The following is a 12,461-nucleotide window of genomic DNA, read 5'->3' as shown; positions in this document are numbered from 1 at the left end:
AATACTTTTTGTTTTTAAGAATAATATAACCTATATAATAGGAATGAAAATAAAATAGGAATGAAATAATCTGAGGTTAGTATTATAGTACCTTTTTTAGCTACATTTCAATATTGAGAATAATTATATAATAAAATACAAGTATAAGTACTAAGTAACTAAATTATTTACTTCTGTAACATAAGTGTTCATCATTGTGTCCAGTCCGAGAAAGCATAGCGTTATTTAAATTTACTGAAATCCACGGATAGGAGAAATTTACTAACATTAGTTTAAAAAGTTTGGCATACTCCAATGAAACTGTAAAATTGAAATCTTTAACTGTATTAGAGTAGAGGTCTTGAACGTTAAAAGTTAAAGTCTAATAGGCAAGATTTTTTGACGTTACGATTTTATGAAGTAGAGAAGTCACACAGTCAATATAGCAACCTGTATGTAACATAGGCATAACATTAACGCAGTTGAAACCGCGAGGCACAACTAGTTTCGAATAAACTCATTAAAAAAGCAGATTTATGGGTAAAAATATCTGTAGCTATATAATAAAAATAGCATAGGCTGTAGAGTCATTGTCATTGCCTTTTTTTCCTACATTTATATACATTTCCGTTGCCATGGTAACCAGTATAATAACAATTACTTTCTTAATTAATGTTCGTAATATACTTTGAAAAAGTTCAATTAAAACCTAATGATATTCTTTTTTGTCTTGAATTTTTGTCAATATGCTGTATTATTAGTGAAATGGAAGTTTTCTAATGGCTGAACTTCATATTATTGGCCAATTGCAAAGTGCTTCAGACTTTAACGATCCAAATTCTTTATTTTGCCGATATTCGTTCCATACTGGTAAGTTGATGATGTAACATTGCGGAAACCGTTATTTTTTCATAATTATAGGGATCTATTTATTTTTGTAGGCCCAAATTGGATTCTTATTTCTGGATATTCCGAAGGACAAACAGCATCAGGTAAAGAAAACTTCAAAAATAGCGTCGATTGGGTCCATCCCTTAGATTTACATTATGTTTGTAAAGGCATTCAAGGTAAAACCCTGTTTTTTATTATTAACAAAAAATCTCTTACATGTTAATGTATTTAAATACTTTGTTTATAGGCTGGCCGAAGATAATTCTACAAGTGAGTTGTCTTGATTCAATAGGACGCTCGTGGGTTGTCGGCTACGGCTGCTGCGCTTTACCTTCTACTCCAGGATATCATACCATTAAAGTTCCTTGTTGGGTTCCAGCTGCAACAACTGTGACTGAAAGATTAAAACAGTATTTCATTGGTGGTGGCCATGAATTGACACAAACAGACATAATTAACTGCGGAAGTGACAGGTTTGCTCCGGGAGTTTACTTTTAATATATTTTTAATAACAAAGAAAATAATAATATTTTTTGTGTTAACAGGTTCAAGCTAATAACTCAATCAAAAGGAGAAATTGAATTAAATATATGCTTAGTTTTAAGAAATTTAACTCAGTTTGGGGTAGAATATAAGTGAAGTATGAAGCCTATTACATATTTGTGTTTTACTTTAATGTCTCTACTTATTCAGTTCTGTCTAATGGACTTTATAAATGATAGAATTCAGTCTGGTCATACTTTTATCGATCACAAAAAATCTGTTGCTACAAACCTAAGTTATGTGTTAAAAAATATAAAGAAACAACCTCATGCACTCTACTATAAGGATGAGCCACTGAGATTATCAAAGAATAATAATAAAACGCAAAATAAAAAGTACAGCAATTCATCTATACAAATTTCCACATTTCCAACATCAACAGATTTTACAAGTACTTTATTTGATTTGCTTTACGATGAGAATGTTTCAATGACTGAGAGTACTTTAGCCACAGAAACAAATTATAATGAATCAGAATATGATAATGTGACTGAGATAACATTTTTTGACATAAAGACAACACCCAAACCAACCGAAATACTGAAGAAAAATGTGAATTCTATTAATTGTGCATGTGATTTATTGGTGAGTATTATAATAAAGTCAAAATCAATGTTATCATGAATTAAGAACACTATAATTATGGCTTTTTTTTACAGTTTAATAAATGTGATGTCAACTGTTGTTGTGATAGCGAGTGTACTGATGCAGAACGCGATTTGTTCAAAAATTGTAAAAGGGGGAATAAAGACCAGTGTTTTAATTATAACACAAAGTTGCAATATTTTTGCTTCTTTCAAGATACATGTAATAGAGATACTAGCAACATATTTGATCACTTTCTTTGTATTGATAAAGTAAATTTACCTAATAAAAGAAAAACATATAAGGTTTGAATGATATATATTATTAGTATATTAAATATGTATTTCGTTAACCTGTGAGTGTAAATCACAATAATTTGTCTTATTTTAGCATGAAGATATAGACATAAATAAATATTTTAAGTGGCATATTAGTCAAGAGGTTGTACCATTATATAAATTCACTAAAAACATATATGTGTATAGCCAACCTGTATGGCTTTTGAAAAATGAAACTCTCTATATAATATGTAAGTAAATTCTTTTTATTAATATAAATCTAAATATGAATAATTTTTAATACTAATGGATTGTTTCTAGCACTACCAATAACAGTGAGTAATAGTTACTGTAGCGGCAAAAAACCAATTAAATTTTTAACAAATGAGTACATCAAATGTTACGTGAAAATCGAAAACCTTCATTTTTTATATGCTTTACAACTCTCTACAGACTCAAATGTTATAAGTCCAACAGAAATTACAACAAACAGTACAGTTTTGGTAATTATTTAATTATTTTTTGTCTTTTGAATTGGAAATAATTACTATTACTTGACATTTTATTTACAGAACTGTTCAACATTTCACTGTATTAATTGGACTGTTCTTGTTTGTAACAACGACGACTGCATTAAATATAACAAAAGTTTACATGAACCATCATGCTCAGAAAGTTATTGCATTAACATAGGAGTAAAAGTAGAATACATCATTTATTGTAACGCGTCTGTTATTACAAGAGCAATACTGAAACTCTACATTAGACAAGTTTCTATGGACATCGGATTCGTTTCACAAGAAGTTAAAGTTACTTTCTACATGGGTAATGATTCTATTGACGACATTGTTGCATATAGTGGAAATCCGGGCTACATAACAAAATTACCAATTATAGTATCTTATTCTGAAAGCAATCATACAAAGAATTTTTACAATCATACACAGGGAAAAAGTTATAATCTTTTGATTCCTTTAAACCAAAATGGTAAATGTATTATTACGAATATAACACATAATACTGTAAAGTTTGGTATTAACACAAGATTGAAATGTCGAATAGCATTAACAAAAAATAACGCAATACAAAAAACTGATGGGTGTTTATTAATTCAAATGGAAATTATTGAGTTGTTACGATTAAACCGCGATGTATTTATTTCGCCTTATGGGAATCCAAACAACCTCAATGACAGTGAATGGGTACGTCTTCATAGATTTAATAAGAGTAATGTTTACGGTGAATACAGTTCGAAGAAATTCCAGCTGCAATGTTACAATTTAATGACACGATTTGCCTATATATTCACATATGCCGATATTGTTGTCGGCAAAGAAGAAAATAAAATTTTGCATGCAATAGTTGAAGGCACGACGAAGAATGTTACGTTTAATGTTAAAGATTTGTCGACGATCATAACCGTGGATACTAATTTCTTAGATGCAAGTACGCGCGGTGATGTTGGCGCATCTTTCAATACTGATTCTTCTAAGAATTTATTTTTTCCATTTCGTAATGGGAGTTGCAAGTTTACACGTCATACTTTATTTTTATATTTATGTACAATTTTGTTCTTAAGCAAATAAAATAACTTTGTAATAACTAATAATTTTTATTTTGAAATAATTTAAATACTTTTGTTACTTCTATCACTTTAACTTGGCATTCACCCTTCAAAGACTTGAAATTGTGATGGCCTGAAAATAAAACCCATTAGGTTTAAACAACCTAGTAACGAAATATTAATAACACGTTGCGGGTTGCGTTTTTGTTGCAATGAAACATAGTTGTTATAAAAGAGAATTTAATTTAACATAACAGCTACTCTAGGAAATTACGAGGAACACTTATAGTACACATCGAAATGATCAGACTAAACCACAATATTTTGTATATACAATATTTTTACATCGTTTACAATTCAATCTGTACTTAAGTTTGAGAATAATCTGTCTTAACTTACAAACTATGGCTCCGCTTACATCTGTCGGCCTTTTTTCGTATGTGCCGGACATATATGAATTTACTAAGACACAAGAAAAGTTAAAGGGGTTCACGAGAGATAAGCAGACAAAGCTGACCGCGTATGCGGGTTCGGCAACCGATCCATCGGGACGATAATGTAAACGAATGGATATTACGGGGAGAAACTGAAGCTTGTTACTGTTGATTGTGGAGGCGATCGCGTCGCTACGCACCTATGCGACGTAGGTGTAGACCTTGCGGTCGTCCGGCGTGCGCGCGAGGTACTCCCGCTCGATCAGGCCCTCGATTCGCTTCTTGATGACGACAGGCGATGGCAGGAAGCGCGCGCGCAGTTGCTCTGTCACTTCCGCCACTAGCAACGTGTGCTGTGCGAACACAGATATATAAACATTAGTTACTATTTAAGATTGATTTTATGATTTTAAAACCGTCAACGAAAAAATAATTCCCTCTTACCGCCATTTTCTTTCTGGCTTTCATAATGCGCACGATGGCGGCCTCTATCTCGTGTTTGCGGTCCTCATCCACCTTGTTGCGAGTCTCGCGTCGCTCTGGTTCGGATTCGCCCTTGGCAGCTACTGTCTGGATCTTTACTCTGAATTACGAGAATTTCAAGTAATGTAGTCAAGTAATAAAAGTCTTCCAGAAATATAGGACTTATATTCAAAATAAACAACAATATACCTATGCAACTTAGAAGTAAAGGCATCGTTGACATAGAACTGATGAGATGGTTCTATTTCTTTAGTCTTAGGGTGTTTTATGAGCACTCGCTGTGTAGGCTTGCCCATGGCCAGCGACTGCAGGGCGCGCACAAGATCCTTTTCAGGTACATCGGTCTCGTTGAGTATTTCCTGAAGTTTTCACGTAGGTTTTCATTAAATTTCAACGAAGTTAAAGCTACTCATCATAGATATATGGAGAGAGTGTACGCTTACCTCGTACGTGAGACGCTCGCGCTTATTGAAGAGCAACAGGACGCACATCTGGAAGGTGGAGACCTGTATGATGTGTCTGCGAGGGGCGGGGGCGGAGGCGGGCGCGGGCGCGGAGGCGGCGGCGGAGGGCGAGCGCGGCGGGCTGGCGGGCGCGGCGTGCGCGCGGAACGTGGCGTGCAGGTCCGCGCTGCCCAGTTGCGGCTGCAGCGACAGTTGGCGCCCCGAATGCTTCGCTAGATAGAACCTACAATTTTCCAAAAGATCATAGTAGTACAGTATCATTACATCTTCAAGTGAATGCTTTCAAACACCTGGTACTTTTGATGATAACTAAAATAAATAAATTAAACTTACGATCTAAAGACTTCGAATGCACTTCTTGGAGCTTTCGGGATGTTACACTTGGGAGTGGCGCTCTGTGTTGGCCAAAATCCAGTTGTGAGAACGCGCACTGACAGATCTACCCCGTGCAAGTTGGTCTGAAGAAAATTAAACGTAATTAGTTGATGTGTTGTTATGATGTTATTAACTTCTCTTAATTTTTTTTTTAATTTAAATATAAATAAAAAGTAATAAACAATAACAGTTGTACTAAAAAAAACAATTTAAAAAAATGAATTAACCCCAGATGACAGCACATGTTCTTTGAACTCCTCCATGATAGTGTTGGATACTGTCATGTCTTTGAACATACCCTCAAGCTTTGACGTAAATTGACAACCGCATTCAGTCTGAAACATAACACGGAATGTAAACAAAAGCAAAATTTGGAGATGGGACATTATAATCAACTACATATAATATGAATCGGACTTGTAATGCATGTTTGTATTCATAAATATAAATATTATAATTAAATCACAGTTTCAATATTTAAGAAATTGTGTTACTTTTTGTTGCTATTTATTTCAATCAACTTTATAATATTAGATAAATTTGGCTATTGGTAGTTCTGTTTGAAATTTAAAAAGGACAACAGTTTGAAATACAAAATAATAAAAGTTATTATGATAGTTTTTAGTTAAAGTTCTTGTATTCAATCTAAATTATAATATACAAATAAAGTCTATAAACTAATTAAACATATTTTTACAATGATGGCACATTCATGTTTTATTATAAATGAAAATGTATGTCCTGCTTAAAGTCTTCTAATATATAACCTGCAAAATTCTTTACTGTATGCTTTAATGCACAGATCTCCATAAAAAGACTTTAAGCAAGATTTTGAAACAATTAACTACAACAATTTTATAGATATCTTAGGACACTTACAACTACTGTCCATAGGCGTTGGTAAAGAATTTTGCAGATATATATGAATGAGATAGTAGGTTGCTTTATTGTAAGTCACTGATCGAGTTTTCAATGTGGGAAACATCACCAATAATGCAGTGAAAATCCCTGGGCTCCACGTCTTTCAACAAACCCTCTCTCTGGAGAATGTTAGTCTCAATAACTATTGTCATTATCATTTAAAATAATCAATTGTTTAGTTATTTTTCAAATTTGAAAAAGCAATTAGTTAGGTTAATTTCCACATTGTATGTATGAGGACGTTGTTTATTATTTTCATGATAATGTATTAAGTTCAATGTCTTACCTTAAGTTTGGAGATCATATTTTTCTCGCTGTCGTCTGAAACCGATTTGTTGAGCAAGAGTCGTTTGGCGAGATGCTGCTTGTAGTAGCGCTCAAATACATCCTTCTCCTGCAAGAAGCGGAACAGCACCATGGTTTTGTCCAGCACTGCTTCGATTTCTTGCTCACTCATCTATAATTGATAACAGATTTTTTTATATGGACCTGGCTTATTTTTTTATTAAAAAAAATTAGTGTGGGCTTATGTTTGTGTATGTTATTGATTAGTTTTGTGTATGATAGTTATATGAAAGTTTATTAAACATATTTTACAAATTAATGTTTTATTAATTTGTATTTAATTTAAAAAAACCCGCGTGTAAGTATATTCTCTACTTACGCCTTTTTCACCTTTCTTGAGCTTTCCATCGATAAATAGTGAGAGAAATTCGGGGGATTTATTATTTAAATTAAGGAAGAATTCGAAATCGGAAGCAATCATATGCTTAAATATTTTGTCATTATTGAAGGAGTTGTGAAGGAAGTGGTCAAATCTATCTTTCAGATCCAGCAGATTCTGTAAGCAAAGAAAAAAAATATATTAAAACACATGAGAGAACAATCGATTTCTCATTTAAATTAACTCTTATAATAAATAAAAGATGTAAGCAAGAGTAATTGAAAGTTATTATCAAAGTAAGTACCTGCACGTATGCGATGGCGTTGGTGTTGTGGTGCGTGTCGGTGACGAGCGCGCGGCCCTGCTGGCGCAGGTGTGCGGACACGGCGTCGGCCACCGTGCGCAGCCCCTCGCCCACGCGCGACAGCAGCTTGTACACGCACGCCAGCTCCACCGTGCGCGTGTGCATCAGCATGTGCACAACACCTGAGTTCTCCATCTAAACCAACGATGCATATTTAATTTTGAATTTCTCTATTTTTATTTTTCTTGATTTAAATAAAATCAATCAAAAATTTCTTTGTTTTACAAAAAACTTTTTAATGGCCCAGGATTAAAATATCAATTTAAATCAAATACTACTATGATCGAGTAGTTGCTTATAATCACTTATAAAAAGTTATTTACCAGTCTATGGTGACTATTAAACACACCAATCACCAGTTACTCTTTTACGTTAATGTCTGTTCACATATACTCACAATTGTACAGATAAAGGTATACGTTTCGAATATGAATCAGTCAATACCTCGACAATGGTCTTCATGTGTCGCTCGATGAGCTCGTGCTCCAGCACGGCCACGACGCGCGGCTCGGTGCTCTCGTCGAGGTAGTGCCGCGCGCGCTCCGCCTCCTCGCTGATGCGCGCCTCCACGCGGGCGATGTACACCGCTGCACTGTTCTCTGCGAGGAACTTTTGAGATTCCATCTGTAATAAAGAAAGGCGTAAGAAAAAATAAAATAAAATTAAATTACAATACTAGTTGGAAATTAATATGAACATCCAATAGTTTTCGGTGATTCTAACCACTCACCCTATAAAATTCAGCAGATTGATGCAGGAAAGGCTTTTCGAAGTCCTCCTCGTAGACGGCGCGCGAGTTGATGCCGAGCACCATAAGCATCTGGCACGCGTTGCGTATGGCGAGCCGGTCCACCACCTCGCCGCGCCGCTCGCGCGCCACCAGCTCCAGGAGCGTCTGCCGCAAGTGGTCCCGGATGCAGCCGTAGCGAACGACCTATAGAAAGTTATTATGAAAATTACTCTCTGAAAACTATTAATTTTATTTGAATACATTTATTTCATATATAAATATAACAATGATGTTTAGTTAATTGTCTACTTTGTGATAATATGAAACATAATATTTCTTTTAGCTCAATAAATATTGAAATTAATGTAATTGAATTAAGTCAAAGTAACTCAAAAATAAGAAATATTTATTACCTGATCTCTGAATATAATAAGGCCCAAGTTATACACATTGTCGACATCGTTTTGTTGTACATATACTCTGTCCATATACATAAGTATGTCACGGATCATGACCATACTAGTTTGATGATCGGTCCAGGCATTGTTTAATGTTTGTAGGAATCCATTATGTAAAGAATGTAGTACATCTTCCCGGACCTGGAAATAATTATAATTTTTTAATTATATTTTGAAGTTGTGTAAGTTCATTGTTTCTCTTCATGTGATATTAAATGGAATAATAGTCTGTAGACATTTTTGTTGTTGAACAATGTATTGTGACATTGGTCAGCTATATTGACAAATTCAAGTTCAATAAGAACTTCCTCCTTACTGGTTCTTACAAAAGGAATGTACATTCTGATCGAAGCGTCATTAAATACATACATACATACACATACATTATATTATTACATACATTATATGATTTGTTCTTTTTAAAAATATAGAATAGGAAGGCACGAGCATATGTATACCTGATGGAAAGTGGTCACCAATGCCCATAGACATTGTCATTGTAAGAAATCTTAACCATCGCTTTCATCACCAATGTGCCACCAACCTTGGGAACTAAGAAGTTATGTCCCTTGTGCCTGTAATTACACTTGCTCACTCACTCTTCAAACTGGAGCACAACAATACCAAGTACTGCTGTTTTGCAGTAGAATATCTGATGAGTGGGTGGTACTTACCCAGACGAGCTTGCACAAGGTTCTACCACCAGTAAAATACATTTTCATACATTATTAAAAGTTTTATACCTACCACATTTATAAAATCTATTTCAAATTTACTTATTACTTTAGGTACAAATATGCATGAATATACATTTAAATCTGTAGAGAATTTCAAATAATAGTCAGAGGTAAGAAATAAAATTTGCAAACATAAAAATCACCATACAAAAATATTTAATATAAAAGTAATTCCACTTTAGATATAAGTTACAACTGAGTATATATTCAATGCTAAGTTGTACATTTATAAGTAACTGTTAATTTACTATTTTTAGTTAAAAATATACTTTCTTGTGCTTACCTTTGTTTCTAGATGATGAGTGACTACTTCCTTCAAGCCTGTGTAGAGCCTTTCTCCGTGCTTATGTAGGACCATAGTGTATGCATTTCGATAAAGTTCTTCGAATGAAAGACCAGAATTATTTTTCTTTTGAATTTCCTGTATTGCATTCTTAAGTAAACTCCATATACTCTCCACATATTTCTCATCCATAGTCATCTAAAAATTATCACACTTGAGAGTACATTTTATTAAAAAAGAACTTTATTAATGATCATTTATTGAAGCTTGATATCTAGCAGTACAGTACTGGACCAAATGTTTTCTAAGCTTGGGAGAGTAAACATTACAAATGTTTAAAGTTGAGCTGCTATTGAGAATTTAAAGAAATCCAATAACTTTGTTTACTCCTATTTTACCAAAGAAAATCTTTTTTCTAATTACTGTTTACTGTGTAATATTTTTGCCAAGCAATTATAAAATATTATACACAAATCTTAAGTTTATTTCTGAGAAAAATTGTAGATAAAGTAACACTCACAAACACAATATATGCACTAGAAACCTTAGAATAAAATTGGAAATACATTTCTTCTACTTATGCATATCCGTTAAATTATTTTTAAAATCAAGATTTATTTATTCTATTCTATTACATGATGATGACAAATTAATTTTGTGGTGATATTGAATTATCTATGAAGAATGTTATATCTCCAAGATTACTAATATTATAGAGGATACAATTTACCAGCTAGTGATTGATGTTGTCTTCTTGTTATTCACAAAAAGATTATGTACCATATACTTTATAATACAAATAGAAAATAGAATGATAGATAAAATATATTAATGTTAAAAATAATTATATATTTTTTGCCTTACCTATATTTGAATATCATATTTTTATATAATTAGTGTAAAGGAGCAACTTTAAGGGTAAATACCGAAGATGAAGTGTATAGCTGTATACTAACTCTAAATCTAACTACTAATTTTACAAAAAAAAGCTAAAATATAGAAATACATATAGGTACACTTTATAATTGAAAATTGTTTGATGATTACAGTAGGCATACAAGAAAATTGCTTGATGATTACAATTATAAAGATCAATGCGGTACAGACCCATGTGTCAGGGTACATTTGGTAATATGCTTCTGAATAATTCCATACTTGAAATTTCCTTGTCATCTTCATAGATCAAACATATGAAGTGTCAAGCGAGCATTGTTGTAAAATAGTAACAAGAATAAAGATATATGATTTTGAAAGTTAAGATATAGAAATTGATTTTCTCACTTGTCAAATAAAATTGTGTTTATGACATATTGAATACAAAAATTTTGTTAACTGAAATCACCAAAAATTTCTAATTTTGAATTTAGTGTCACTGACTCCTTTTGACACTCTTGATATTATAATGCATTTGATCTGTCCTCACAAGGTAATATTGTAAGGTTGTATATGTTTTTGTTTTGAAGGCTATACTTGTTGTAATTAAAATGTTTTTAGGAAGGTAAAAAATAAATAATTTTCGTTTAGTATGGAATACGTTTTTCTGGGACAATTAAATTTATAAACAATGCCTACAGAAATTGACACCTTTTTAACAATTTCGTCTCATAGTGATATCATTTTAATAATAAATAAATATGACAGGAAATGGATGCGTCACAGGTATATAAAACAAATACTTACGGGAAAGGCTCTGATCCTCATTTTGCCTGGTTTATCTTTAGGTAACGTACTCTTCATCATTGCGGCAACGAACTTGGTATCTAACACACTAAATAAACTTCTAAATGTCTTTATTACTTCATTTACAGCCACAAGTATACTTCATTGTTACTTTTACATTCACATCTGAAATCAAAAATGTTGATTTATTTAATGTGAAACAAAACGTCACTCCATAAAAAATGCGGCGCAAAGTTTATATACTGAAGATAATTGTTATGTGGCACTGCCTTGTTTATACTTCATTTAGGATAACATTTTTATTTAGACTTCAATCCGTGGTATTATAAAAACTAGGAATGGAGATGAGTATTTAAGACAAATAAAATAACAGCACATCTCTTTCTCTCTCGTATAGTTGTTGAATTTCGACAATACATCAGCGCCACTTCACGTTATGACGTTCCATATATTAATACAAAATATAAATGGACTTACATGAATACGCTGTTTATCCTGTGCAATTAAAGTAAAATTTACAGTTGTACAATGCTTAAAGAACTTGTATTTTCACTATATATCTATTAATTCAATTCTGTAAGTCAATTGTTATAATTTATTTTTTTCTTTTCCTAACGCACAGATTATGTTGTAAGGCACAGATAAATTATTTACATAATTAATCGAGCATATTAATGAAATAGCAAAATTATTATCTTTAAATAAATCTTAAAATGTAATTTTAACAAATGTTTCAAATGAAATGTATTTTTATGTAAAATGTTTTGCATTATTATTATTTTTAAAATAGAATGTTATAAGAGTAGATGGCTCTTATGTTTTATTTACTGTATTTATTACTTCTATATTTTAATAAAAGAATGAAATCGTTTTTCAGTACAAATGTTGAATCCAAAGACTAGTATTATTTATTTATTACCAATAATAAAAATATGGACAGGGATTGCCAGCGTGGTACCAGTATGTGTTTTCTTATAAAAAAATGGATGCTTTGTGTTTAATGATAAGACTTCATAACATTTCGACAA

The 12,461-nt window shown here is 32.4% G+C and overlaps 2 protein-coding genes across 9 annotated transcripts; one reads left to right on the top strand and one right to left on the bottom strand.

The window, feature by feature from the left end:
* The first annotated feature begins 403 nt into the window (after positions 1 to 403).
* On the top strand, positions 404 to 3,862 carry LOC126780968 (B9 domain-containing protein 2-like). 3 transcript variants are annotated; one of them, XM_050505688.1, is made up of 6 exons: positions 1,231 to 1,343; positions 1,416 to 1,998; positions 2,073 to 2,303; positions 2,389 to 2,527; positions 2,598 to 2,779; positions 2,849 to 3,862. In XM_050505688.1, the coding sequence occupies exons 2-6, from the start codon at positions 1,513 to 1,515 to the stop codon at positions 3,860 to 3,862; spliced, it is 2,052 nt and encodes a 683-aa protein (XP_050361645.1). In that variant the 5' UTR covers positions 1,231 to 1,343; positions 1,416 to 1,512. The 3 variants fall into 3 exon arrangements, with proteins under 3 accessions (XP_050361647.1, XP_050361645.1, XP_050361646.1); XM_050505689.1 differs by lacking the exon at positions 2,849 to 3,862 and having other exon boundaries at positions 2,598 to 2,799; XM_050505690.1 differs by lacking the exons at positions 2,389 to 2,527; positions 2,598 to 2,779; positions 2,849 to 3,862 and adding exons at positions 404 to 849; positions 921 to 1,046 and having other exon boundaries at positions 1,118 to 1,343; positions 1,416 to 2,297.
* LOC126780967 (cullin-3) lies at positions 1,049 to 12,060 on the bottom strand. 6 transcript variants are annotated; one of them, XM_050505683.1, is made up of 16 exons: positions 11,911 to 12,060; positions 11,434 to 11,598; positions 9,754 to 9,951; positions 8,689 to 8,874; positions 8,276 to 8,479; positions 7,990 to 8,169; positions 7,486 to 7,680; positions 7,182 to 7,358; positions 6,804 to 6,974; positions 5,824 to 5,931; positions 5,555 to 5,679; positions 5,201 to 5,444; positions 4,947 to 5,116; positions 4,719 to 4,857; positions 4,475 to 4,627; positions 1,049 to 1,264 (listed from the first exon to the last, which is right to left on the bottom strand). In XM_050505683.1, the coding sequence occupies exons 2-15, from the start codon at positions 11,491 to 11,493 to the stop codon at positions 4,475 to 4,477; spliced, it is 2,310 nt and encodes a 769-aa protein (XP_050361640.1). In that variant the 5' UTR covers positions 11,494 to 11,598; positions 11,911 to 12,060; the 3' UTR covers positions 1,049 to 1,264. The 6 variants fall into 6 exon arrangements, with proteins under 6 accessions (XP_050361640.1, XP_050361644.1, XP_050361643.1 ...); XM_050505687.1 differs by having other exon boundaries at positions 1,128 to 1,258; XM_050505686.1 differs by lacking the exon at positions 1,049 to 1,264 and adding an exon at positions 3,814 to 3,973.
* Positions 12,061 to 12,461: the final 401 nt, after the last annotated feature.

The sequence above is a fragment of the Nymphalis io genome, chromosome 3 (genome assembly GCF_905147045.1).
Source record: "Nymphalis io chromosome 3, ilAglIoxx1.1, whole genome shotgun sequence".
NCBI classification, from domain to species: domain Eukaryota; kingdom Metazoa; phylum Arthropoda; class Insecta; order Lepidoptera; family Nymphalidae; genus Nymphalis; species Nymphalis io.
This window is presented reverse-complemented; position numbering and strand designations above follow the sequence as displayed.